Source organism: Bombina bombina, chromosome 7 (genome assembly GCF_027579735.1).
Source record: "Bombina bombina isolate aBomBom1 chromosome 7, aBomBom1.pri, whole genome shotgun sequence".
Taxonomy (NCBI): domain Eukaryota; kingdom Metazoa; phylum Chordata; class Amphibia; order Anura; family Bombinatoridae; genus Bombina; species Bombina bombina.
Window position 1 is genome coordinate 297212735 of NC_069505.1, and position 25816 is coordinate 297238550.

Here is a 25816-nt window from a genome sequence, read left to right on the forward strand (position 1 = left end):
GGGCCCGAATAAGGTCTGCCCTTTGAAAGGTATATTAAGCAATTTAGACTTAGAAGTAACATCAGCTGACCAGGATTTTAGCCACAGCGCCCTGCGTGCCTGAATGGCGAATCCTGAATTCTTCGCCGTAAGTTTAGTTAGATGTACTACGGCCTCCGAAATGAATGAATTAGCTAGTTTAAGGACTCTAAGCCTGTCCGTAATGTCGTCCAGAGTAGCTGAACTAATGTTCTCTTCCAGAGACTCAATCCAGAATGCCGCTGCAGCCGTGATCGGCGCAATGCATGCAAGGGGTTGCAATATAAAACCTTGTTGAACAAACATTTTCTTAAGGTAACCCTCTAACTTTTTATCCATTGGATCTGAAAAGGCACAGCTATCCTCCACCGGGATAGTGGTACGCTTAGCTAAAGTAGAAACTGCTCCCTCCACCTTAGGGACCGTTTGCCATAAGTCCCGTGTGGTGGCGTCTATTGGAAACATTTTTCTAAATATCGGAGGGGGTGAGAACGGCACACCGGGTCTATCCCACTCCTTAGTAACAATTTCAGTAAGTCTCTTAGGTATAGGAAAAACCTCAGTACTCGCCGGTACCGCAAAATATTTATCCAACCTACACATTTTCTCTGGTATTGCAACTGTGTTACAATCATTCAGAGCCGCTAACACCTCCCCTAGTAATACACGGAGGTTTTCCAGTTTAAATTTAAAATTTGAAATATCTGAATCCAGTCTGTTTGGATCAGAACCGTCACCCACAGAATGAAGTTCTCCGTCCTCATGTTCTGCCACCTGTGACGCAGTGTCTGACATGGCCCTAATATTATCAGCGCACTCTGTTCTCACCCCAGAGTGATCACGCTTACCTCTTAGTTCTGGTAATTTAGCCAAAACTTCAGTCATAACAGTAGCCATATCCTGTAATGTGATTTGTAATGGCCGCCCAGATGTACTCGGCGCTACAATATCACGCACCTCCCGAGCGGGAGATGCAGGTACTGACACGTGAGGCGAGTTAGTCGGCATAACTCTCCCCTCGTTGTCTGGTGAAATTTGTTCAATTTGTACAGATTGACTTTTATTTAAAGTAGCATCAATACAGTTAGTACATAAATTTCTATTGGGCTCCACTTTGGCATTGCAACAAATGACACAGGTATCTTCCTCTGAATCAGACATGTTTAACACACTAGCAAATAAACTTGCAACTTGGAATACAATTCAATTAGAATAATATTAAAAACGTACTGTGCCTTTAAGAAGCACAGAAGATCTATGACAGTTGAAAATTAATAGATTGAAACAGTTATAGCCTCAATCCTTGTAAACAACACAACTTTAGCAAAGGTTTAATCCCATTAGCAAAGATAACAAATTCTGAAAGCAGGAAACAAATTACAGAATAAACGTTTTTTATCTCAGTCAACTATAATTCTCACAGCTCTGCTGAGAGAAATTACCTCCCTCAAAATAAGTTTTGAAGACCCCTGAGTTCTGCAGAGATGAACCGGATCATGCAGGAAATACAATGAGCTGCTGACTGAAATATCTGATGCGTAGCAAAAGCGCCAAAAAACGGCCCCTCCCCCTCACACACAGCAGTGAGAGAGAACAGAAACTGTCAGAAAAAAGATTTAGCAACTGCCAAGTGGAAAAATAGTGCCCAAACATTTATTCACTCAGTACCTCAGCAAATGAAAACGATTTTACATTCCAGCAAAAACGTTAAACATAATTTCTAGTTATTAAACAGCTTTATGTACTTCTTACAGTGTAATTCTAGTGAAGTACCATTCCCCAGAATACTGAAGTGTAAAGTATACATACATGACATTATATCGGTATGGCAGGATTTTCTCATCAATTCCATTGTCAGAAAATAAAAGCTGCTACATACCTCTATGCAGATTCATCTGCCCGCTGTCCCCTGATCTGAAGTTTACCTCTCCTCAGATGGCCGAGAAACAGCAATATGATCTTAACTACTCCGGCTAAAATCATAGCAAAAACTCTGGTAGATTCTTCTTCAAACTCTGCCAGAGAGGTAATAACACACTCCGGTGCTATTTTAAAATAACAAACTTTTGATTGAAGATATAAAACTAAGTATAATCACCATAGTCCTCTCACACATCCTATCTAGTCGTTGGGTGCAAGAGAATGACTGGGAGTGACGTAGAGGGGAGGAGCTATATGCAGCTCTGCTGGGTGAATCCTCTTGCACTTCCTGTTGGGGAGGAGTAATATCCCAGAAGTAATGATGACCCGTGGACTGATCACACTTAACAGAAGAAATATCTATCTAACCCTTTGCTTTAGAAACGTGGCGCTAAGCTAATGTGCAGAATTATGTAACATTATATGCTGGGTTTACTGTCCCTTTAATGTAAGAAATGCAAACGTTTTAAAAAGCTAAAGATGTAAATGAAAATAAACCTAAGCAGAATTGGTAGGTAAAGCAAGTTTTTTTTTCTCATAAAAAAAAATCCAGCTCAACAGGAAAGGAAATAAAAGTACTAAAACATTTCTAACCTTCATTCTCAAGGATTTGCGGGATCCTTCCCGAAATGCCTATTAAACAAAAAGTAAAAATCACATTATGCAAGTAATTAAAGTATTGCGTTATATACACTAAAGATCAGAAAATGTACGGGGGCATTGGTTGAATAAGTTCATCCCTAACTGTGTATAACAGTCACTATACAGGTCAGTATTTACTAGTAGTCACTGCCTTTAACATGGCTGAATACTTTTTAGTACTAAGGTGGAGAATTCATTAAGCTGCATTGGCGACTTCTGACACACAGCTCAAAAGAGCTATTGTGTGATCTTAAGTTTGCTGAGCAATGCTGCATCAAAAGTGGCGATTGGAGACAGACTGGTTCTCTGCTTAAAGGGACAGTTCACCCAAAAATGTTCTCCCCTTTAAAATGTTACCAATGATTCATTTTACCTGCTGGAGTGTTTTAAATTGTTTACAAGTAGTTTCTTTACCCCTATTTTGGCATTTTAAATAGCTGATTTAGCTTGTGTTAGCCCAAACTATACTGAAAGTTTCTATACTGGAGTATATTCTATTGAATAGCCTAAGTAAACACAGCCAGCAGAAGAGATTACACTCTCAGTGGGGGGCATGATAGTTAAATAATAAAATGATAATTTTCCATTGTTCTCTCTAAGTATTGAGCTTTGGTTTTCTAGACAAATATAAGATAAGGAAGAAAGTCTGTGTACATAAAAGTGATAACATAATGAGATCTGATATTACCTGAAGCTCAACCCATTGTAATAGGCTGTGGATCAAAAGCACAAAACCAGCTAATTCATATACACAAACATAAAAACAGAATTTATGCTTACCTGATAAATTACTTTCTCTTGCGGTGTATCCAGTCCACGGCTTCATCCTTTACTTGTGGGATATTCTCATTCCCTACAGGAAGTGACAAAGAGAGCACACAGCAAAGCTGTCCATATAGCTCCCCCTCTAGCTCCACCCCCCAGTCATTCGACCAAAGGTTAGGAAGAAAAAGGAGAAACCATAGGGTGCAGTGGTGACTGTAGTTTAAACAAAAAATTTTTTACCTGACTTAAATGCCAGGGCGGGCCATGGACTGGATACACCGCAAGAGAAAGTAATTTATCAGGTAAGCATAAATTCTGTTTTCTCTTGCAAAGTGTATCCAGTCCACGGCTTCATCCTTTACTTGTGGGATACCAATACCAAAGCTTTAGGACACGGATGAAGGGAGGGAACAAGACAGGTACCTTAAACGGAAGGCACCACTGCTTGCAAAACCTTTCTCCCAAAAATAGCCTCCGAAGAAGCAAAAGTATCGAATTTGTAAAATTTGGCAAAAGTATGCAGTGAAGACCAAGTCGCTGCCTTACAAATCTATTCAACAGAAGCCTCATTTTTGAAAGCCCATGTGGAAGCCACTGCTCTGGTAGAATGAGCAGTAATTCTTTCAGGAGGCTGCTGGCCAGCAGTCTCATAGGCCAAACGGATGATGCTTGTCAGCCAAAAGGAAAGAGAGGTAGCAGTCGCTTTCTGACCTCTCCTTTTACCAGAATAGATAACAAACAAGGAAGATGTTTGTCTGAAATCATTAGTTGCTTGTAAATAGAACTTTAAGGCACGAACTACATCAAGATTGTGTAACAGACTTTCCTTCTTCGACGGAGGATTAGGACACAGAGAAGGAACAACTATTTCCTGGTTAATATTCTTGTTAGAAACAACTTTAGGAAGAAAACCAGGCTTGGTACGCAAAACTACCTTATCTGCGTGGAACACCAGGTAAGGTGAATCACACTGTAAGGCAGATAATTCTGAAACTCTTCGAGCAGAAGAGATAGCTACTAAAAACAAAACTTTCCAAGATAACTTAATATCTATGGAATGTAAAGGTTCAAACGGAACCCCTTGAAGAACTGAAAGAACTAGATTTAGACTCCATGGCGGAGCCACAGGTTTATAGACAGGCTTGATTCTGACTAAAGCCTGAGCAAACGTTTGAACGTCTGGTATCTCTGCCAGACGCTTGTGTAAAAGGATAGACAGAGCGGATATTTGCCCTTTTAAGGAACTAGCTGACAAACCTTTCTCCAATCCTTTTTGGAGAAAGGACAATATCCTGGGAATCCTAATCTTACTCCATGAGTAACCATTGGATTCACACCAACAAAGATATTTCCGCCATATCTTATGGTAGATTTTCCTGGTGACAGGCTTTCTAGCTTGAATCAGTATCTATAACTGACTCAGAGAACCCACGCTTTGCTAGAATTAAGCGTTCAATCTCCAAGCAGTCAAACGTAGAGAAACTAGATTTGGATGCTTGAACGGACCCTGTATTAGAAGATCCTGCCTCATTGGCAGTGCCCATGGTGGGACAGACATGTCCACTAGGTCTGCATACCAAGTCCTGCTTGGCCACGCAGGCGCTATCAGAATCCCTGAAGCCTTCTCCTGCTTGATTCTGGCGACCAGACGCGGGAGGAGAGGAAATGGTGGAAAAACATAAGCCGGATTGAAGGACCAAGGCGCTGCTAGAGCATCTATCAACACCGCCTTGGGGTCCCGGGACCTGGACCCGTAGAGAGGAAGTTTGGCATTCTGACGGGACGCCATCAGATCCAATTCTGGAGTGCCCCATAGCTGAGTCAGCTGGGCAAATAACTCCGGGTGGAGTTCCCACTCCCCCGGGTGAAAAGTCTGACGACTTAGAAAATCCGCCTCCCAGTTGTCTACTCCTGGGATGTGAATTGCTGAGAGATGGTAGGAGTGATCCTCCGCCCACCTGATTATTTTGGTTACTTCCGTCATCGCTAGGGAACTCTTTGTTCCCCCCTGATGATTGACGTAAGCTACAGTCGTGATGTTGTCCGACTGAAAACTGATGAATTTGGCCGCAGCTAGTTGAGGCCATGCCTGAAGAGCGTTGAATATCGCCCTCAGTTCCAGAATGTTTATCGGGAGAAGAGTTTCTTCCCGAGACCATAAGCCCTGAGCTTTCAGGGAGTCCCAGACCGCACCCCAGCCTAACAGACTGGCGTCGGTCGTTACAATGACCCACTCTGGCCTGCGGAAACATATTCCCTGAGACAGGTGGTCCTGAGACAACCACCAGAGAAGAGAATCTCTGGTCTCCTGGTCCAACTGAATTTGAGGAGACAAATCTGCATAATCCCCATTCCACTGTTTCAGCATGCATAGTTGCAGTGGTCTGAGGTGTATCCGAGCGAAAGGGACTATGTCCATTGCCGCTACCATTAATCCGATTGCCTCCATGCACTGAGCTACAGATGGCCGAGGAATGGAATGAAGAACTCGGCAAGTAGTTAAAAGTTTCAACTTCCTGACCTCCGTCAGAAATATTTTCATTTCTACTGAATCTATTAGTGTTCCTAGGAAGGGAACCCTTGTGAGTGGGGACAGAGAACTCTTTTTGACGTTCACCTTCCACCCGTGAGACCTCAGAAAGGCCAATACAATCTCTGTGTGAGCCTTGGCTCTGTGAAAGGACGGCGCCTGAATTAAGATGTCGTCCAAATAAGGCGCCACTGCTATGCCCCGTGGTCTTAGAACCGCCAGAAGGGACCCTAGCACCTTTGTGAAAATTCTGGGAGCAGTGGCTAAACCGAATGGAAGAGCCACAAACTGGTAATGCTTGTCTAGGAAAGCGAACCTGAGGAACTGATGATGATCTTTGTGGATAGGGATATGCAGGTACGCATCCTTTAGATCCACGATAGTCATATATTGACCTTCCTGGATCATAGGTAAGATTGTCCGAATGGTCTCCATCTTGAATGATGGGACTCTGAGGAATCTGTTTAGAATTTTTAGATTCAGGATTGGTCTGAAAGTTCCTTCTTTTTTGGGAACCACAAACAGGTTTGAGTAAAAACCCAGACCTTGTTCTGCAATTGGAACTGGGTATATCACTCCCATCGTATGTAGATCTTCTACACAGCGTAAGAACGCCTCTTTCTTTGTCTGGTCTGTAGACAGACGAGAAATGTGGAACCTTCCCCTTGGAGGGGAGTCCTTGAATTCTATAAGATATCCCTGGGAAACGATCTCTAATGCCCAGGGATCGTGAACATCTCTTGCCCAGGCCTGAGCGAAGAGAGAGTCTGCCCCCTACTAGATCCGGTAACGGATCGGGGGCTACCCCTTCATGCTGTCTTGGTAGCAGCTGCAGGCTTTTTGGCCTGTTTACCCTTGTTCCAGCCCTGGTAAGGCTTCCAGGTTGCCTTGGGCTGTGAAGCGTTACCCTCTTGCTTTGCAGCTGTAGAGGCTGAAGCTGGACTGCTCCTAAAGTTACGAAAGGAACGAAAATTAGCTTTGTTTCTAGCCTTAAAGGGCTTGTCCTGAGGGAGAGCATGGCCCTTTCCCCCGGTGATTTCTGAAATAATCTCTTTCAATTCTGGCCCGAAAAGGGTCTTTCCCTTGAAAGGGATATTTAATAATTTGGATTTTGACGACACATCGGCCGACCATGACTTGAGCCAAAGCGCTCTGCGCGCCATAATGGCGAAACCTGAATTTTTTGCAGCTAACTTAGCTAATTGCAAGGCGGCGTCTGTGATGAAAATTAGCCAGCTTTAGAGCCTTAATTCTATCCATAATTTCGTCATATGAGGTCACCGTCTGGAGCGACTCCTCCAGCGCCTCAAACCAGAAAGCCGCTGCAGAAGTTACAGGAATAATGCAGGCAATAGGTTGGAGAAGGAAACCTTGTTGAACAAAAAATTTCTTAAGTAAACCTTTTAATTTTTTATCCATAGGATCTTTAAAAGCACAACTGTCTTCAATTGGTATGGTTGTGCGCTTAGCAAGTGAAGAAACAGCCCCGTCTGCCACGAGTCCCGCCTGGGGTCAGTTATGGGGAACATTTTCTTAAAAATAGGGGGCGGGGGGCAAAAGGGACACCTGGTCTATCCCACTCCCTAGTAACAATATCCGCAACCTTTTTAGGGATCGGAAACGCATCAGTGTATACAGGGACCTCTAGGTACTTGTCCATTTTACACAATTTCTCTGGGATCACCATAGGATCACAATCATCCAGAGTGGCTAATACCTCCCTGAGCAATACGCGAAGGTGTTCCAGTTTAAATTTAAACGCTAATGAATCTGACTCTGCCTGATGAGAAACCTTTCCTGAGTCGGAAATTTCTCCCTCAGACATCAAATCCCTCACCCCCACTTCGGAGTGTTGTGAGGGTACATCAGATAAGGCTACCAAAGCTTCAGACTGCTCATAATCTTTTCTTAAAACAGAGCTATCGCGCTTTGCAGGAAAAACTGGCAGTTTGGATAGAAAGGCCGCAAGGGAATTATCCATGACTGTCGCTAGTTGTTGCAATGTAATAGGGGCAGACGCACTAGAGGTACTAGGTATCGCTTGAGCGGGCGTAACTGGTTGTGACACATGGGGAGAGGTAGGCGGACTATCCTCATTACCTTCAGTCTGAGAATCATCTAGGGCCACACTTTTAAGTGCAACAATATGATCTTTAAAGTGTATAGACATATTAGTGCAATTGGGACACATTCTGAGAGGGGGTTCCACCATGGCTTCTAAACACATTGAACAAGGATTTTCCTTAGTGTCAGACATGTTTAACAGACTAGTAGCATACACAAGCAGGCTTGGAAAACACTTTAATCAAATAAAAAACACAATTTGAAAAAACGTTACTGTGCCTTTAAGAAATAAAAAGAGCACACAATTTTACAAAACAGTGAAAAATGCACCAATCCTTTTGAAATTTTCACAGTATGTACCTAAGGCTTTAATATGATTGCACAGCAAGTTTCAGAACGATTAACCCCTTAATGCCCAAACCGGAGCAGCCTAAAGCCAACAACCGGTTAATTAACTAAAGCACCTTGCCACAGCTTACTGCTGTGGCCCTACCTGCCCATAGGGATCAGTTTTGGGGAAATAAATCTTCTTCTAGGCCCTCAATCAGCAGCTGGACCCTCCATGTGAAGCAGCATGAAACAGTCTTTCAATTCTACCTGCTCATCTGAGGCGCGAAATTAGGCCCCTCCCACTCCAGAGTTGTGAGGCCTACAAAAATCACTTCTAAGTTACTAAATTTATGCCATGTGGATAATAACCCCAGTAAAACACTCCAAAGTGCTTAAAATGGTGTCTCCAACGAGTATTTCTTAAATAATCGATTGCCCTGCATAAGTGTCAACCAGCCTATTTAGCCCCGTCATGTAAGCATTCAATTCTATACTAAGTCTCAGAACATAGCTTACCCTCCCCACATGGGGATCTTGTCAGTCTTCTAGCATTATCTCAGTCTTGTCTAGAAATAAATGACTGACCATACCTCATTGCAGTCAAGCCTGCAAACTGTTCCCCCCAACTGAAGTTTTCTAGTACTCAGTCCTGTGTGGGAACAGCAGTGGATTTTAGTTACAACATGCTAAAATCATTTTCCTCTCAGCAGAATTCTTCATCACTTTTCTGATAGAGAGTAAATAGTACAAACCGGTACCATTTAAAAATAACAAACTCTTGATTAAAGATATAAAACTACAAATCTAACACCACATTCACTTTCCCGTTGAGAGACCCTAGTGCTTAGAGCCGGCAAAGAGAATGACTGGGGGGTGGAGCTAGAGGGGGAGCTATATGGACAGCTCTGCTGTGTGCTCTCTTTGCCACTTCCTGTAGGGAATGAGAATATCCCACAAGTAAAGGATGAAGCCGTGGACTGGATACACCTTTCAAGAGAAATGCAATTTCTCATAAATTTTATACTTTGCAGCTGGTATAACAAGTCATTGAAAATAAATTTATATAAAAACAATTTTACAGTGTACTGTCCCTTTAAGAACTTGTCCACCTACAGCTTGATACATTTTACTTTAAAGGGACACTCAGGTCAAATTAAATTTTCATGATTCAGATACAGCATGTAATTTTAAATAACTTTCTAATTTACTTCCATTAAAAAAAATGTGCACAGTCTTATATTTACACATTTTGAGTCACCAGCTCCTATTGAGCATGTGCAAGAATTCACAGACTATACGTATATGCATTTGTGATTGGCTGATTGCTATCACATGGTACAGGGGGAGTGGAAATATATATAACTTTGAAATTTGTTAGAAAAAAATCTACAACTCATTTGAAATTCAGAGTAAATGCTATTGCATTGTCTTGTTACCTTGCATTTGTTGATTATGCAAATCTACTGTGTTTACTGGTCCTTTAAAGGGACAGTACACTATACAATTGTTTCTCCCTTAATGTGTTTCCAATAACTTTTTTATCAGATGCAGAGTATAAAATGCATGAGATTTGCTTTTTAAGGATCATTTGTGTATATGAATTAGCCGATTTTGTGTTTTGAAGCCACAACCTAATAAAATGAGTATAATCAGATCTCATTACTCTATCACATTGTGTACATATACCTGCTTCTTTATCTTATATCTGTCCATAAACCAATCACCAATACTTTGAGAGAACAATGGGAAAATTAACATTTTTATTACCTTCTCTCTTCTATAACCCACTGGGAGTGTAATCTTTTCTAATGGCTGTGTTAACACAGCTTGGTCTCGAGGCCAAAAACTTTCGGGATAGGTGGGGATACCACAGGCTAAATAAACTATTTCAAATGCCAATATGAGGGCAAAGGAAATACTTGTAAACAATGTAATACACTCCAGCAGGTAAAGTGGATCATTGGGAATAAATTAAAGGGGAGAACATTTTTGAGTAAACTGTCCTTTTAAGGATTCACACTTTTTTCCCATAAATGCAATAGGAGGCAACTTAACTAAATAGAAAAGTTACTAGAAAATATGGAATAAAAAGGACAACTGTACCATATTTAACAAAATCTGTAAAATAAACCCAGCAATTGGGTAGTCTTAAAATGGACATAAAACAAGTTGGGCTAGAGACAAAATATAATATGTACTTTAATTACTATACCTGCAAAGTAGTTTACTGTCCCTTTAACCCTTTCTTTTAAGATTTTTTAATTGTAAAGCTCCAGCTCCCCCCCCCCCCCACACACAATTCCTTTCATGGCTGTATCTATCTCCAGCTTTGCTTTAGTAGAATACAAGACTTTAACACTCCTTATCTGCTGGAGCTATCTAGAAGCAAATAAGCTGCTGTGAAATACAATGTCCGTTTCTGATACTAAACACTGATAAGAGGGGTGGAGTAGATTTCTCCAGACTGCTTAGCTATGTAACTAATTTTACTTATTTTTGAAAATTATTTTAAAATACTTGCCAGCAATTTTTAAACAATTTTTTATGCAAACTATTTTTTACTTAATTAGCCCTTTTAAGATATGCACAGATCTCAACACGTTTTATGGCACTTTAATATGCATGCAAGTTGTTATGTTCCTACAAACTTTCAGGTTGCATTTCTTCACTCTGGATGGCAAACTAGAAAGTGAAACTATATAAATAGCATCAGCAAGCACCAGAAAGAAGAGGGCAGACTTTGTAAAGGGGGCTGGTTGTAGAAAGGCTTAAAAACATCAGGATTAGGACACAAAATTGGTGGAAATGTCATGATATGGAAGGGAAAGGATAACAAGAAATTGTTTTTTTGGATTAACAGAAGTAACAATAACACTTTGTGGCTGGTGCAGAGATCTTTCAGCCAGTATAGCCTGTAGCTTTGTACTTTATAGAATGTCTTCTCAAAAGCAGGGGGTTTTTTTACCTTTATTTTCTTGGCCTTTGGAGCAGTGCGAGCCTTTTCCGTACTTTTCTTCCTCTTTTTTGGTTTGCTCTGTCGGACCCTGTTAACTGTGAGTGTAATGCTGGTTGGGGTGTGCTGTGTTGCCGTGTAAAGTACTGTGGGTGGGGAGATTTCTTCATCCCAGCTCTCAGTAGCACTGCTTTCCCCCCCTAAAAAAAAAAAAAAAAAAAAAAAAATGATGGGATGAGAGTGGTTCTCTAAAATAAACAAATCCCCTCTAGCAAACAAAAGACTGACTACAATAATCGGAACACTAACATTAATAAAAGAATTGACAAATGTATATGAAATATATAAAAAAAAAACATGCAAAAGAGAAAGGTCACTCGAATGGTGCATCAACAGGACAACACTCGGATATAGTGAACACAAGTGTAAAGCACTTTTAGTGCAGGTCTCATGGTCTGGGTAAATTAGCAACCTCCCAAGCAAGCTGTCCTCTTGGTATTTGCTGCTTCTAATCTGTAATAAGTCAAACACAAAGGGCTCGATTTATCAATCAGCGATCATTAGACTGCTGCTTCCTTAACTCTTCTCCACCTCTAATGTGGAGAATTTCAATCTCCCAGGTCTCGTCTCCGGGGAGATTGACAGCTCCTGCCCACTCATGATTGGCTGTGTGCAGAGAGGAGGCGGCGTTGCCTGATAAATTCATTTCTTTAATATTGGCAAGAGTCCATGAGCTAGTGACGTATGGGATATACATTCCTACCAGGAGGGGCAAAGTTTCCCAAACCTCAAAAATGCCTATAAATACACCCCTCACCACACATACAATTCAGTTTAACGAATAGCCAAGAAGTGGGGTGATAAAAAAGGAGCGAAAGCATCAACAAGGAATTGGAATAATTGTGCTTTCTACCAAAAAATCATAACCACCACAAAAAGGGTGGGCCTCATGGACTCTTCCCAATATGAAAGAAATGAATATATCAGGTAAGTTCATACATAAATTATGTTTTCTTTCATGTAATTGGCAAGAGTCCATGAGCTAGTGACGTATGGGATAGCAAATACCCAAGATGTGGAACTCCACGCAAGAGTCACTAGAGAGGGAGGGATAAAAATAAAGACAGCCAATTCTGCTGAAAAAAGAATATACAACCCAAATCAAAAGTTTTAATCTTTATAATGAAAAAAACATAATTTATGTAAGAACTTACCTGATAAAATCATTTCTTTCATATTAGCAAGAGTCCATGAGCTAGTGACGTATGGGATATACATTCCTACCAGGAGGGGCAAAGTTTCCCAAACCTTAAAATGCCTATAAATACACCCCTCACCACACCCACAATTCAGTTTAACGAATAGCCAAGAAGTGGGGTGATAAGAAAAAAGTGCGAAAGCATATAAAATAAGGAATTGGAATAATTGTGCTTTATACAAAAAAATCATAACCACCACAAAAAAGGGCGGGCCTCATGGACTCTTGCTAATATGAAAGAAATGAATTTATCAGGTAAGTTCTTACATAAATTATGTTTTCTTTCATGTAATTAGCAAGAGTCCATGAGCTAGTGACGTATGGGATAATGACTACCCAAGATGTGGATCTTTCCACACAAGAGTCACTAGAGAGGGAGGGATAAAATAAAGACAGCCAATTCCTGCTGAAAATAATCCACACCCAAAATAAAGTTTAATGAAAAACATAAGCAGAAGATTCAAACTGAAACCGCTGCCTGAAGTACTTTTCTACCAAAAACTGCTTCAGAAGAAGAAAATACATCAAAATGGTAGAATTTGGTAAAAGTATGCAAAGAGGACCAAGTTGCCGCTTTGCAAATCTGATCAACCGAAGCTTCATTCCTAAACGCCCAGGAAGTAGAAACTGACCTAGTAGAATGAGCTGTAATCCTCTGAGGCGGAGTTTTACCCGACTCAACATAGGCAAGATGAATTAAAGATTTCAACCAAGATGCCAAAGAAATGGCAGAAGTTTTCTGGCCTTTCTAGAACCGGAAAAGATAACAAATAAACTAGAAGTCTTTCGGAAAGACTTAGTAGCTTCAACATAATATTTCAAAGCTCTAACAATATCCAAAGAATGCAACGATTTCTCCTTAGAATTCTTAGGATTAGGACATAATGAAGGAACCACAATGTCTCTACTAATGTTGTTGGAATTCACAACTTAGGTAAAAATTCAAAAGAAGTTCGCAACACCGCCTTATCCTGATGAAAAATCAGAAAAGGAGACTCACAAGAAAGAGCAGATAATTCAGAAACTCTTCTGGCAGAAGAGATGGCCAAAAGGAACAAAACTTTCCAAGAAAGTAATTTAATGTCCAATGAATGCATAGGTTCAAATGGAGGAGCTTGAAGAGCCCCCAGAACCAAATTCAAACTCCAAGGAGGAGAAATTGACTTAATGACAGGCTTTATACGAACCAAAGCTTGTACAAAACAATGAATATCAGGAAGAATAGCAATCTTTCTGTGAAAAAGAACAGAAAGAGCAGAGATTTGTCCTTTCAAGGAACTTGCGGACAAACCCTCATCTAAACCATCCTGAAGAAACTGTAATATTCTCGGTATTCTAAAAGAATGCCAAGAAAAATGATGAGAAAGACACCAAGAAATATAAGTCTTCCAGACTCTATAATATATCTCTCTGGATACAGATTTACGAGCCTGAAACATAGTATTAATCACAGAGTCAGAGAAACCTCTTTGACCAAGAATCAAGCGTTCAATCTCCATACCTTTAAATTTAAGGATTTCAGATCCTGATGGAAAAAAGGACCTTGAGACAGAAGGTCTGGTCTTAACGGAAGAGTCCACGGTTGGCAAGAGGCCATCCGAACAAGATCCGCATACCAAAACCTGTGAGGCCATGCCGGAGCTACCGGCAGAACAAACGAGCATTCCTTCAGAATCTTGGAGATTACTCTTGGAAGAAGAACTAGAGGCGGAAAGATATAGGCAGGATGATACTTCCAAGGAAGTGATAATGCATCCACTGCCTCCGCCTGAGGATCCCGGGATCTGGACAGATACCTAGGAAGTTTCTTGTTTAGATGAGAAGCCATCAGATCTATTTCTGGAAGTTCCCACATTTGAATAATCTGAAGAAATACCTCTGGGTGAAGAGACCATTCGCCCGGATGCAACGTTTGGCGACTGAGATAATCCGCTTTCCAATTGTCCATACCTGGGATATGAACCGCAGAGATTAGACAGGAGCTGGATTCCGCCCAAACCAAAATTCGAGATACTTCTTTCATAGCCAGAGGACTGTGAGTCCCTCCTTGATGATTGATGTATGCCACAGTTGTGACATTGTCTATCTGAAAACAAATGAACAACTCTCTCTTCAGAAGAGGCCAAGACTGAAGAGCTCTGAAAATTGCACGGAGTTCCAAAATATTGATCGGAAATCTCACCTCCTGAGATTCCCAAACCCCTTGTGCCGTCAGATACCCCCACACAGCTCCCCAACCTGTAAGACTTGCATCTGTTGAGATTATAGTCCAGGTCGGAAGAACAAGAAGCCCCCTGAACTAAACGATGGTGATCTGTCCACCATGTCAGAGAGTGTCGTAAAATCGGTTTAAAGATATTAATTGAGATATCTTTGAGTAATCCCTGCACCATTGGTTCAGCATACAGAGCTGAAGAGGTCGCATGTGAAAACGAGCAAAGGAGATCGCATCTGATGCGGCAGTCCTAAGACCCAACATTTCCATGCATAAGGCTACCAAAGGGAATGATTGTGACTGAAGGTTTTGACAAGCTGATATCAATGTTAAACTTCTCTTGTCTGACAAGGACAGAGTCATAGACACTGAATCTATCTAGAAACCTAAAAAGGTTACCCTTGTCTGAGGAATCAATGAATTGATTGGTAAATTGATCCTCCAACCATGAACTTGAAGAAACAACACAAGTCGATTCGTATGAGATTCTTCGAAAATGAGAAGACTGAGCAAGTACCAAGATATCGTCCAAATAAGGAAATACCAAAACCCTGTTCTCTGATTACAGAAAGAAGGGCACCGAGAACCTTTGAAAAAAATTCTTGGAACTGAGGCTAGGCCAAACGGTAGAGCCAAAAAACTGGTAATGCTTGTCTAAAAAGAGAATCTCAGACACTAAAAGTGATCTGGATGAATCGGAATATGCAGATACCCATCCTGTAAATCTATTGTAGACATATAATGCCCTTGCTAAACAAAAGGCAGGATAGTCCTACAGTAACCATCTTGAATGTTGGTATCCTAACATAACGATTCAATAATGATAGATCCGGAACTGGTCTGAAGGAATTGACCTTCTTTGGTACAATGAAGAGATAAAATAAAACCCCAGCCCCTGTTCCAGAACTGGAACTGGCATAAATACTCCAGCCAACTCTAGATCTGAAGCACATTTCAGAAATGCTGAGCCTTAGCTGTGTTAACTGGGACACGGGAAAGAAAAAAATCTCTTAGCAGGAGGCCTTAACTTGAAGCCAATTCTGTACCTTTCTGAAACAATGTTCTGAAACCAGAGATTGAGAACGGAATTAATCCAAATTTCTTTGAAGAAAACGTAATCTGCCCCATACCAGCTGAGCTGGAATAAGGGCCGCACCTTCATAGGTACTTAGGAGCTGGCTATAGGTTTCTATAAGGCTTGGATATATTCCAAACTGGAAATAGTTTCCAAACTGATACCGCTCCTGAGGATGAAGGATCAGGCTTTTGTTCCTTGTTGTGAGGAAAAGAACGAAAATGATTATTTACCCTGGAAAGAAAGGGAAAGCAAAGTTGACTTAGAAGACATATCAGTATTCCAAGTTTAATCCATAAAGCTTTTCTAGCTAAAATAGCTAGAGACATATACCTGACATCAACTCTAATGATATCAAAAGATGGTATCACCAATAAAATTATTAGCATGTTATAGAATAATAATAATGCTATAAAATTATGATCTGTTACTTGTTGCGCTAAAGCTTCTAACCAAAAAGTTGAAGCTGCAGCAACATCCGCTAAAAATATAGCAGGTCTAAGAAGATTACCTGAACATAAGTAAGCTTTTCTTAGAAAGGATTCAATTTTCCTATCTAAAGGATCCTTAAATGAAGTACTATCTGCCGTAGGAATAGTAGTACATTAGCAGGAGTAGAGACAGCCCCATAACCTTAGGGATTTTTGTCCCAAAAAACTCTAATCTGTCAGATGGCACAGGATATAATTGCTTAAACGTCTAGAAGGAGTAAATAAATTACCCAAATTATTCCATTCCCTGGAAATTACTTCAGAAATAGCATCAGGGAGATAAAACACTTCTGGAATAACTACAGGAGATTTAAAAACCTTATTTAAACGTTTACATTTAGTATCAAGAGGACCAGAATCCTCTATTTCTAATGCAAATAATACTTCTTTAAGTAAAGAACGAATAAATTCCATCTTGAACAAATACAAAGATTTATCAGCATCAACCTCTGAGACAGAAACCTCTGAACCAGAAGAACCATTATCAGTATCAGAATGATGATGTTCATTTAAAAATTCATCTGAAAAAAGAGAAGTTTTAAAAGACTTTTATGTATACTAGAAGGAGAAATAACACACATAGCCTTCTTAATGGATTTAAAAAATAAAATCTCTTATGTTATCAGGAACACTCTGAAAATTAGATGTTGACGGAACAGCAACAGGTAATGTAACAGTACTAAAGGAAATGTTATCTGCATGAATAAGTTTGACATGACATGCAATACAAACAACAGCTGGAGAAACAGATACCAAAAGTTTATAGCAGATACACTTAGCTTGGTAGCTCCAGCACTGGGCAGTGATTTTCCTGAAGTATCTTCTGACTCGGTTGCAACGTGGAACATCTTGCAATATGTAAAAGAAAAAACAACATATAAGCAAAATTGATCAAATTCCTTAAATGACAGTTTCAGGAATGGGAAAAAAATGGCAGTGAACAAGCTTCTAGCAACCAGAAGCAATAAATAGTGTGACTTAAATAATGTGGAGACAAAAAGTGACGCCCATATTTTTTTAGCGCCAAAAAAAGACGCCCACATTATTTGGCGCCTAAATGCTTTTGGCGCCAAAAATGACGCCACATCCGGAACGCCGACATTTTTGACGCAAAAAAACGTCAAAAAAATGACGCAACTTCCGGCGACACGTATGACGCCAGAAACAGAAAACAATTTTTGCGCCAAAAAAGTCCGCCCCAAGAATGACGCAATAAAATGAAGCATTTTCTGCCCCCGCGAGCCTAACAGCCCACAGGGAAAAAGTCAAATTTTTTAAGGTAAGAAAAAATGATTGAAACAAATGCATTTATCCCAAATATGAAACTGACTGTCTGAAAAATAAGGAATGTTGAACAATCTGAGTCAAGGCAAATAAATGTTTGAATACATATATTTAGAACTTTATAAATAAAGTGCCCAACCATAGCTTAGAGTGTCACAGAAAATAAGATTTACTTACCCCAGGACACTCATCTACATGTTTGTAGAAAGCCAAACCAGTACTGAAACGAGAATCAGCAGAGGTAATGGTATATATAAGAGTATATCGTCAATCTGAAAAGGGAGGTAAGAGATGAATCTCTACGACCGATAACAGAGAACCTATGAAATAGACCCCGTAGAAGGAGATCACTGCATTCAAATAGGCAATACTCTCCTCACATCCCTCTGACATTCACTGCACGATGAGAGGAAAACCGGGCTCCAACTTGCTGCGGAGCGCATATCAACGTAGAATCTAGCACAAACTTACTTCACCACCTCCATCGGAGGCAAAGTTTGTAAAACTGAATTGTGGGTGTGGTGAGGGGTGTATTTATAGGCATTTTAAGGTTTGGGAAACTTTGCCCCTCCTGGTAGGAATGTATATCCCATACGTCACTAGCTCATGGACTCTTGCTAATTACATGAAAGAAAACTGAAATTATAAGCAGAAGAATCAAACTGAAACAGCTGCCTGAAGTACTTTTCTACCAAAAACTGCTTCTGAAGAAGAGAAAACATCAAAATGGTAGAATTTAGTAAAAGTATGCAAAGAAGACCAAGTTGCTGCTTTGCAAATCTGATCAACAGAAGCTTCATTCTTAAAAGCCCAGGAAGTAGAAACTGACCTAGTACAATGAGCCGTAATCCTCTGAGGCGGGGATTTACCCGACCCCAAATAAGCATGATGAATCAAAAGCTTTAACCAAGATGCCAAATATATGGCAGAAGCCTTCTGACCTTTCCTAGAACCAGAAAAGATAACAAATAGACTAGAAGTCTTTCTGAAATCTTTAGTAGCTTCAACATAATATTTCAAAGCTCTTACCAAATCCAAAGAAAGATCTTTCTAAAGAATTCTTAGGACACAACGAAGGAACAACAATTTCTCTACTAATGTTGTTGGAATTCACAACTTTAGGTAAAAATTTAAATGAAGTCCACAAAACCGCCTTATTCTGATGAAAAATCAGAAAAGGAGACTCACAAGAAAGAGCAGATGATTCAGTAACGCTTCTAGCAGAAGATGGCCAAAAGGAACAATACTTTTCAAGAAAGTAATTTAAATGTCCAGAGAATGCATAGGCTCAAAAGGAGGAGCCTGTAAAGCCCTCAAAACCAAATTAAGACTCCAAGGAGGAGAAATTGGCTTAAAGGGACAGTCAACACCAGAATGTTTGTTGTTTAAAATATAGATAACCCCTTTATTACCCATCCCCCAGTTTTGCAAAACCAACACTGTTATATTAATACACTTTTTACTTCTGTGACTAACTTGTATCTAAGCATCTTCTGACCGCCCCTAATCACATGACTTTTAGTTATTATCTATTGACTTGCATTTTAGCCAATTAGTGCAGTGTCTGCCACTATCGTGATCACAATGCTATCTATATGGCTCACATGAGCTTGCTCTCCCCTGCTGTGAAAAGTAAATAAAATAGCAGCCTTCAAGGGCTTAGAAATTATCATATGCACCGTCCTATGTTTGCTTTCAACTAGAATACCAAGAGAACAAAGCAAAATTGATAAAAGTAAATTGGAAATTTGTTTAAAATTACATGCCCTATTTGAAAAATGAAAGGTTTTTTTGGACTTCACTGTTCCTTTAATGACAGGCTTGATACGAACCAAAGCCTGAACAAAACAATGAATATCAGGAAGATTAGCAATTTTTCTGTGAAACAGAACAGAAAGAGCAGAGGATTTGTCCTTTCAAGGAACTTGCAGACAAACCCTTTTCCAAATCATCCTGAAGAAACTGTAAAATTCTAGGAATTCTAAAAGAATGCAAAGAGAATTTATGAGAAGAACACCATGAAATGCAAGTCTTCCAAACTCGGTAATAAATCATTCTAGACACAGATTTACGAGCCTGCAACATAGTATTAATCACTGAGTCAAAGAAACCTCTATGACTAAGCACTAGACGTTCAATCTCCATACCTTCAAATTTAATGATTTGAGATCCTGATGGAAAAATGGACCTTGAGATAGAAGGTCTGGCCTTAACGGAAGTGGCCAAGATTGGCAACTTGACATCCGAACAAGATCCGCATACCAAAACCTGTGTGGCCATGCTGGAGCCACCAGCAGTACAAATGAACACTCCATTATGATTTTGGAAATCACTCTTGGAAGAAGAACTAGAGGCGGAAAGATATAAGCAGGTTGATAATTCCAAGGAAGTGACAGCGCATCCATTGCTTCCGCCTGAGGATCCCTGGACAGATACCTGGGAAGTTTCCCGTTTAGATGAGAAGCCATCAGATCTATTTCTGGAGGCCCCCACATCTGAACAAATTGAAGAAACACATCTGGGTGAAGAGACCATTCTCCCGGATGTAAAGTCTGGTGACTGAGATAATCCGCTTCCCAGTTGTCTATACCTGGGATATGGATCACAGAGATTAGACAGGAGCTGGATTCCGCCCATGCAAGTATCCGAGATACTTCTTTCATAGCTTGAGGACTGTGAGTCCCACCTTGATGATTGACATACGCCACGAGTGTGACATTGTCTGTCTGAAAACAAATAAACGGTTCTCTCTTCAGAAGAGGCCAACACTGAAGAGCTCTGAGAATCACATGGAGTTCCAAAATATTGATTGGTAATCTCGCCTCTTGAGATTTCCAAACCCCCTGCCCTGTCAGAGATCCCCAGGCAGCTCCCCAACCTGAAAGTCTTGCATCTGTTGTAATCACAGTCCAGGTTGGACGAACAAAAGAGGCCCCCTGAACTAAACGATGGTGATCTAACCACCAAGTCAGAGATAGTCGAATAATGGGATTTAAGGATATTAATTGTGATATCTTTGTATAATCCCTGCACCATTGGCTCAGCATACAAAGCTGAAGCGGTCTCGTGAAAACGAGCAAAGGGGATCGCGTCCGATGCTGCAGTCATGAGACCTAAAACCTCCATGCACATAGCTACTGAAGGGAATGACTGAGACTGAAGGTTCCGACAAGCTGAAACCAATTTCAGACGTCTTTTGTCTGTTAGAATCTATTGGGAATCCTAAAAAGGTTACCCTTGTCTGTGGAATCAAGGAACTTTTTGGTAAATTGATCCTCCAACCATGTCTTTGAAGAAACAACACTAGTTGATTCGTGTGAGATTCTGCAGAATGTAAAGACTGAGCAAGTACCAAGATATCGTCCAAATAAGGAAACACCGCAATACTCTGCTCTCTGATTACAGAGAGTAGGGCACCGAGAACCTTTGAAAAGATCCTTGGAGCTGTTGCTAGGCCAAAAGGAAGAGCAACAAATTGGTAATGCTTGTCTAGAAAAGAGAATCTCAGGAACTGATAGTGATCTGGATGAATCGGAATATGAAGATAAGCATCCTGTAAGTCTATTGTGGACATATAATGCCCTTGCTGAACAAAAGGCAGAATAGTCCTTATAGTCACCATTTTGAATGTTGGTATTCTTACATAACGATTCAAAATTTTTAAATCCAGAACTGGTCTGAAAGAATTCTCTTTCTTTGGAACAATGAACAGATTTGAATAAAACCCCAGACCCCGTTCCGGAAAGGGAACTGGCACAATTACCCCGGATAACTCGAGGTCTGAAACACACTTCAGGAAAGCCTGAGCCTTTACTGGGTTCACTGGAATGAGTGAGAGAAAGAAACTTCTCACAGGCGGTCTTACCTTGAAACCTATTCTGTACCCTTGAGAAAAAATGTTCTGGATCCAATGATTTTGGATTGAATTGATCCAAACATCTTTGAAAAAACAGAATTTATGTTTACCTGATAAATTACTTTCTCCAACGGTGTGTCCGGTCCACGGCGTCATCCTTACTTGTGGGATATTCTCTTCCCCAACAGGAAATGGCAAAGAGCCCAGCAAAGCTGGTCACATGATCCCTCCTAGGCTCCGCCTTCCCCAGTCATTCGACCGACGTAAAGGAGGAATATTTGCATAGGAGAAACCATATGATACCGTGGTGACTGTAGTTAAAGAAAATAAATTATCAGACCTGATTAAAAAACCAGGGCGGGCCGTGGACCGGACACACCGTTGGAGAAAGTAATTTATCAGGTAAACATAAATTCTGTTTTCTCCAACATAGGTGTGTCCGGTCCACGGCGTCATCCTTACTTGTGGGAACCAATACCAAAGCTTTAGGACACGGATGAAGGGAGGGAGCAAATCAGGTCACCTAGATGGAAGGCACCACGGCTTGCAAAACCTTTCTCCCAAAAATAGCCTCAGAAGAAGCAAAAGTATCAAACTTGTAAAATTTAGTAAAAGTGTGCAGTGAAGACCAAGTCGCTGCCTTACATATCTGATCAACAGAAGCCTCGTTCTTGAAGGCCCATGTGGAAGCCACAGCCCTAGTGGAATGAGCTGTGATTCTGTCAGGAGGCTGCCGTCCGGCAGTCTCGTAAGCCAATCTGATGATGCTTTTAATCCAAAAAGAGAGAGAGGTAGAAGTTGCTTTTTGACCTCTCCTTTTACCAGAATAAACAACAAACAAGGAAGATGTTTGTCTAAAATCCTTTGTAGCATCTAAATAGAATTTTAGAGCACGAACAACATCCAAATTGTGCAACAGACGTTCCTTCTTTGAAACTGGATTCGGACACAAAGAAGGCACGACTATCTCCTGGTTAATGTTTTTGTTAGAAACAACTTTCAGAAGAAAACCAGGTTTAGTACGTAAAACCACCTTATCTGCATGGAACACCAGATAAGGAGGAGAACACTGCAGAGCAGATAATTCTGAAACTCTTCTAGCAGAAGAAATTGCAACCAAAACAAAACTTTCCAAGATAACTTAATATCAACGGAATGTAAGGGTTCAAACGGAACCCCCTGAAGAACTGAAAGAACTAAATTGAGACTCCAAGGAGGAGTCAAAGGTTTGTAAACAGGCTTGATTCTAACCAGAGCCTGAACAAAGGCTTGAACATCTGGCACAGCTGCCAGCTTTTTGTGAAGTAACACAGACAAGGCAGAAATCTGTCCCTTCAAGGAACTTGCAGATAATCCTTTCTCCAAACCTTCTTGAAGAAAGGATAGAATCTTAGGAATTTTTACCTTGTCCCAAGGGAATCCTTTAGATTCACACCAACAGATATATTTTTTCCATATTTTGTGGTAAATTTTTCTAGTTACAGGCTTTCTGGCCTGAACAAGAGTATCAATGACAGAATCTGAGAATCCTCGCTTTGATAAGATCAAGCGTTCAATCTCCAAGCAGTCAGTTGGAGTGAGACCAGATTCGGATGTTCGAACGGACCTTGAACAAGAAGGTCTCGTCTCAAAGGTAGCTTCCATGGTGGAGCCGATGACATATTCACCAGGTCTGCATACCAAGTCCTGCGTGGCCACGCAGGAGCTATCAAGATCACCGATGCCCTCTCCTGATTGATCCTGGCTACCAGCCTGGGGATGAGAGGAAACGGCGGGAATACATAAGCTAGTTTGAAGGTCCAAGGTGCTACTAGTGCATCTACTAGAGTCGCCTTGGGATCCCTGGATCTGGACCCGTAGCAAGGAACCTTGAAGTTCTGACGAGAGGCCATCAGATCCATGTCTGGAATGCCCCACAGTTGAGTAATTTGGGCAAAGATTTCCGGATGGAGTTCCCACTCCCCCGGATGAAATGTCTGACGACTCAGAAAATCCGCTTCCCAATTTTCCACTCCTGGGATGTGGATTGCAGACAAGTGGCAGGAGTGAGTCTCCGCCCATTGAATGATTTTGGTCACTTCTTCCATCGCCAGGGAACTCCTTGTTCCCCCCTGATGGTTGATGTACGCAACAGTTGTCATGTTGTCTGATTGAAACCGTATGAACTTGGCCTTTGCTAGCTGAGGCCAAGCCTTGAGAGCATTGAATATCGCTCTCAGTTCCAGAATATTTATCGGTAGAAGAGATTCTTCCCGAGACCAAAGACCCTGAGCTTTCAGGGGTCCCCAGAAGCTCATCCCCTGTGACAGGTTGTCCAGGGACAGCCACCAACTGAGTGAATCTCTGGTCCTCTGATTTACTTGTATCGTCGGAGACAAGTCTGTATAGTCCCCATTCCACTGACTGAGCATGCACAGTTGTAATGGTCTTAGATGAATGCGCGCAAAAGGAACTATGTCCATTGCCGCTACCATCAAACCTATTACTTCCATGCACTGCGCTATGGAAGGAAGAGGAACAGAATGAAGTATTTGACAAGAGTTCAGAAGTTTTGTTTTTCTGGCCTCTGTCAGAAAAATCCTCATTTCTAAGGAGTCTATTATTGTTCCCAAGAAGGGAACCCTTGTTGACGGAGATAGAGAACTCTTTTCTACGTTCACTTTCCATCCGTGAGATCTGAGAAAGGCCAGGACAATGTCCGTGTGAGCCTTTGCTTGAGGAAGGGACGACGCTTGAATCAGAATGTCGTCCAAGTAAGGTACTACTGCAATGCCCCTTGGTCTTAGCACCGCTAGAAGGGACCCTAGTACCTTTGTGAAAATCCTTGGAGCAGTGGCTAATCCGAACGGAAGTGCCACAAACTGGTAATGCTTGTCCAGGAATGCGAACCTTAGGAACCGATGATGTTCCTTGTGGATAGGAATATGTAGATACGCATCCTTTAAATCCACCGTGGTCATGAATTGACCTTCCTGGATGGAAGGAAGAATTGTTCGAATGGTTTCCATTTTGAACGATGGAACCTTGAGAAACTTGTTTAGGATCTTGAGATCTAAGATTGGTCTGAACGTTCCCTCTTTTTTGGGAACTACGAACAGATTGGAGTAGAACCCCATCCCTTGTTCTCCTAATGGAACAGGATGAATCACTCCCATTTTTAACAGGTCTTCTACACAATGCAAGAATGCCTGTTTTTTAATGTGGTCTGAAGACAATTGAGACCTGTGGAACCTCCCCCTTGGGGGAAGCCCCTTGAATTCCAGAAGATAACCTTGGGAGACTATTTCTAGCGCCCAAGGATCCAGAACATCTCTTGCCCAAGCCTGAGCGAAGAGAGAGAGTCTGCCCCCCACCAGATCCGGTCCCGGATCGGGGGCCAACATCTCATGCTGTCTTGGTAGCAGTGGCAGGTTTCTTGGCCTGCTTTCCTTTGTTCCAGCCTTGCATTGGTCTCCAGGCTGGTTTGGCTTGAGAAGTATTACCATCCTGCTTAGAGGACGTAGCACTTGGGGCTGGTCCGTTTCTGCGAAAGGGACGAAAATTAGGTTTATTTTTGGCCTTGAAAGACCTATCCTGAGGAAGGGCGTGGCCCTTGCCCCCAGTGATATCAGAGATAATCTCTTTCAAGTCAAGGCCAAACAGCGTTTTCCCCTTGAAAGGAATGTTAAGCAATTTGTTCTTGGAAGACGCATCCGCTGACCAAGATTTTAACCAAAGCGCTCTGCGCGCCACAATAGCAAACCCAGAATTTTTCGCCGCTAACCTAGCCAATTGCAAAGTGGTGTCTAGGGTGAAAGAATTAGCCAATTTGAGAGCACGAATTCTGTCCATAATCTCCTCATAAGAAGAAGAATTATTATTGATCGCCTTTTCTAGCTCATCGAACCAGAAACACGCGGCTGTAGTGACAGGGACAATGCATGAAATTGGTTGTAGAAGGTAACCTTGCTGAACAAACATCTTTTTAAGCAAACCTAATTTTTTATCCATAGGATCTTTGAAAGCACAACTATCTTCTATGGGTATAGTGGTGCGTTTGTTTAGAGTAGAAACCGCCCCCTCGACCTTGGGGACTGTCTGCCATAAGTCCTTTCTGGGGTCGACCATAGGAAACAATTTTTTAAATATGGGGGGAGGGACGAAAGGTATACCGGGCCTTTCCCATTCTTTATTTACAATGTCCTCCACCCGCTTGGGTATAGGAAAAGCTTCGGGGGGCCCCGGGACCTCTAGGAACTTGTCCATTTTACATAGTTTCTCTGGAATGACCAAATTCTCACAATCATCCAGAGTGGATAACACCTCCTTAAGCAGAGCGCGGAGATGTTCCAACTTAAATTTAAATGTAATCACATCAGGTTCAGCTTGTTGAGAAATTTTCCCTGAATCTGAAACTTCTCCCTCAGACAAAACCT

At 41.2% G+C, this 25816-nt stretch overlaps 1 protein-coding gene across 5 annotated transcripts in view; it reads right to left on the reverse strand.

Moving 5' to 3' along the window:
* The window catches only part of SETD5 (SET domain containing 5), a 408248-nt gene that overhangs the window by 220233 nt on the left and 162199 nt on the right, over positions 1–25816 (reverse strand). For 3 of the 5 annotated variants that reach the window (XM_053720868.1, XM_053720871.1, XM_053720867.1), the window contains exons 7-8: positions 11235–11422; positions 2533–2571 (exon numbers count right to left, since the gene is read on the reverse strand). In XM_053720868.1, the coding sequence (XP_053576843.1) occupies positions 2533–2571; positions 11235–11422 (227 nt within the window). The remainder of the gene's footprint in view (positions 1–2532; positions 2572–11234; positions 11423–25816) is intronic. The other 2 variants (XM_053720870.1, XM_053720869.1) reach the window with 1 other exon arrangement.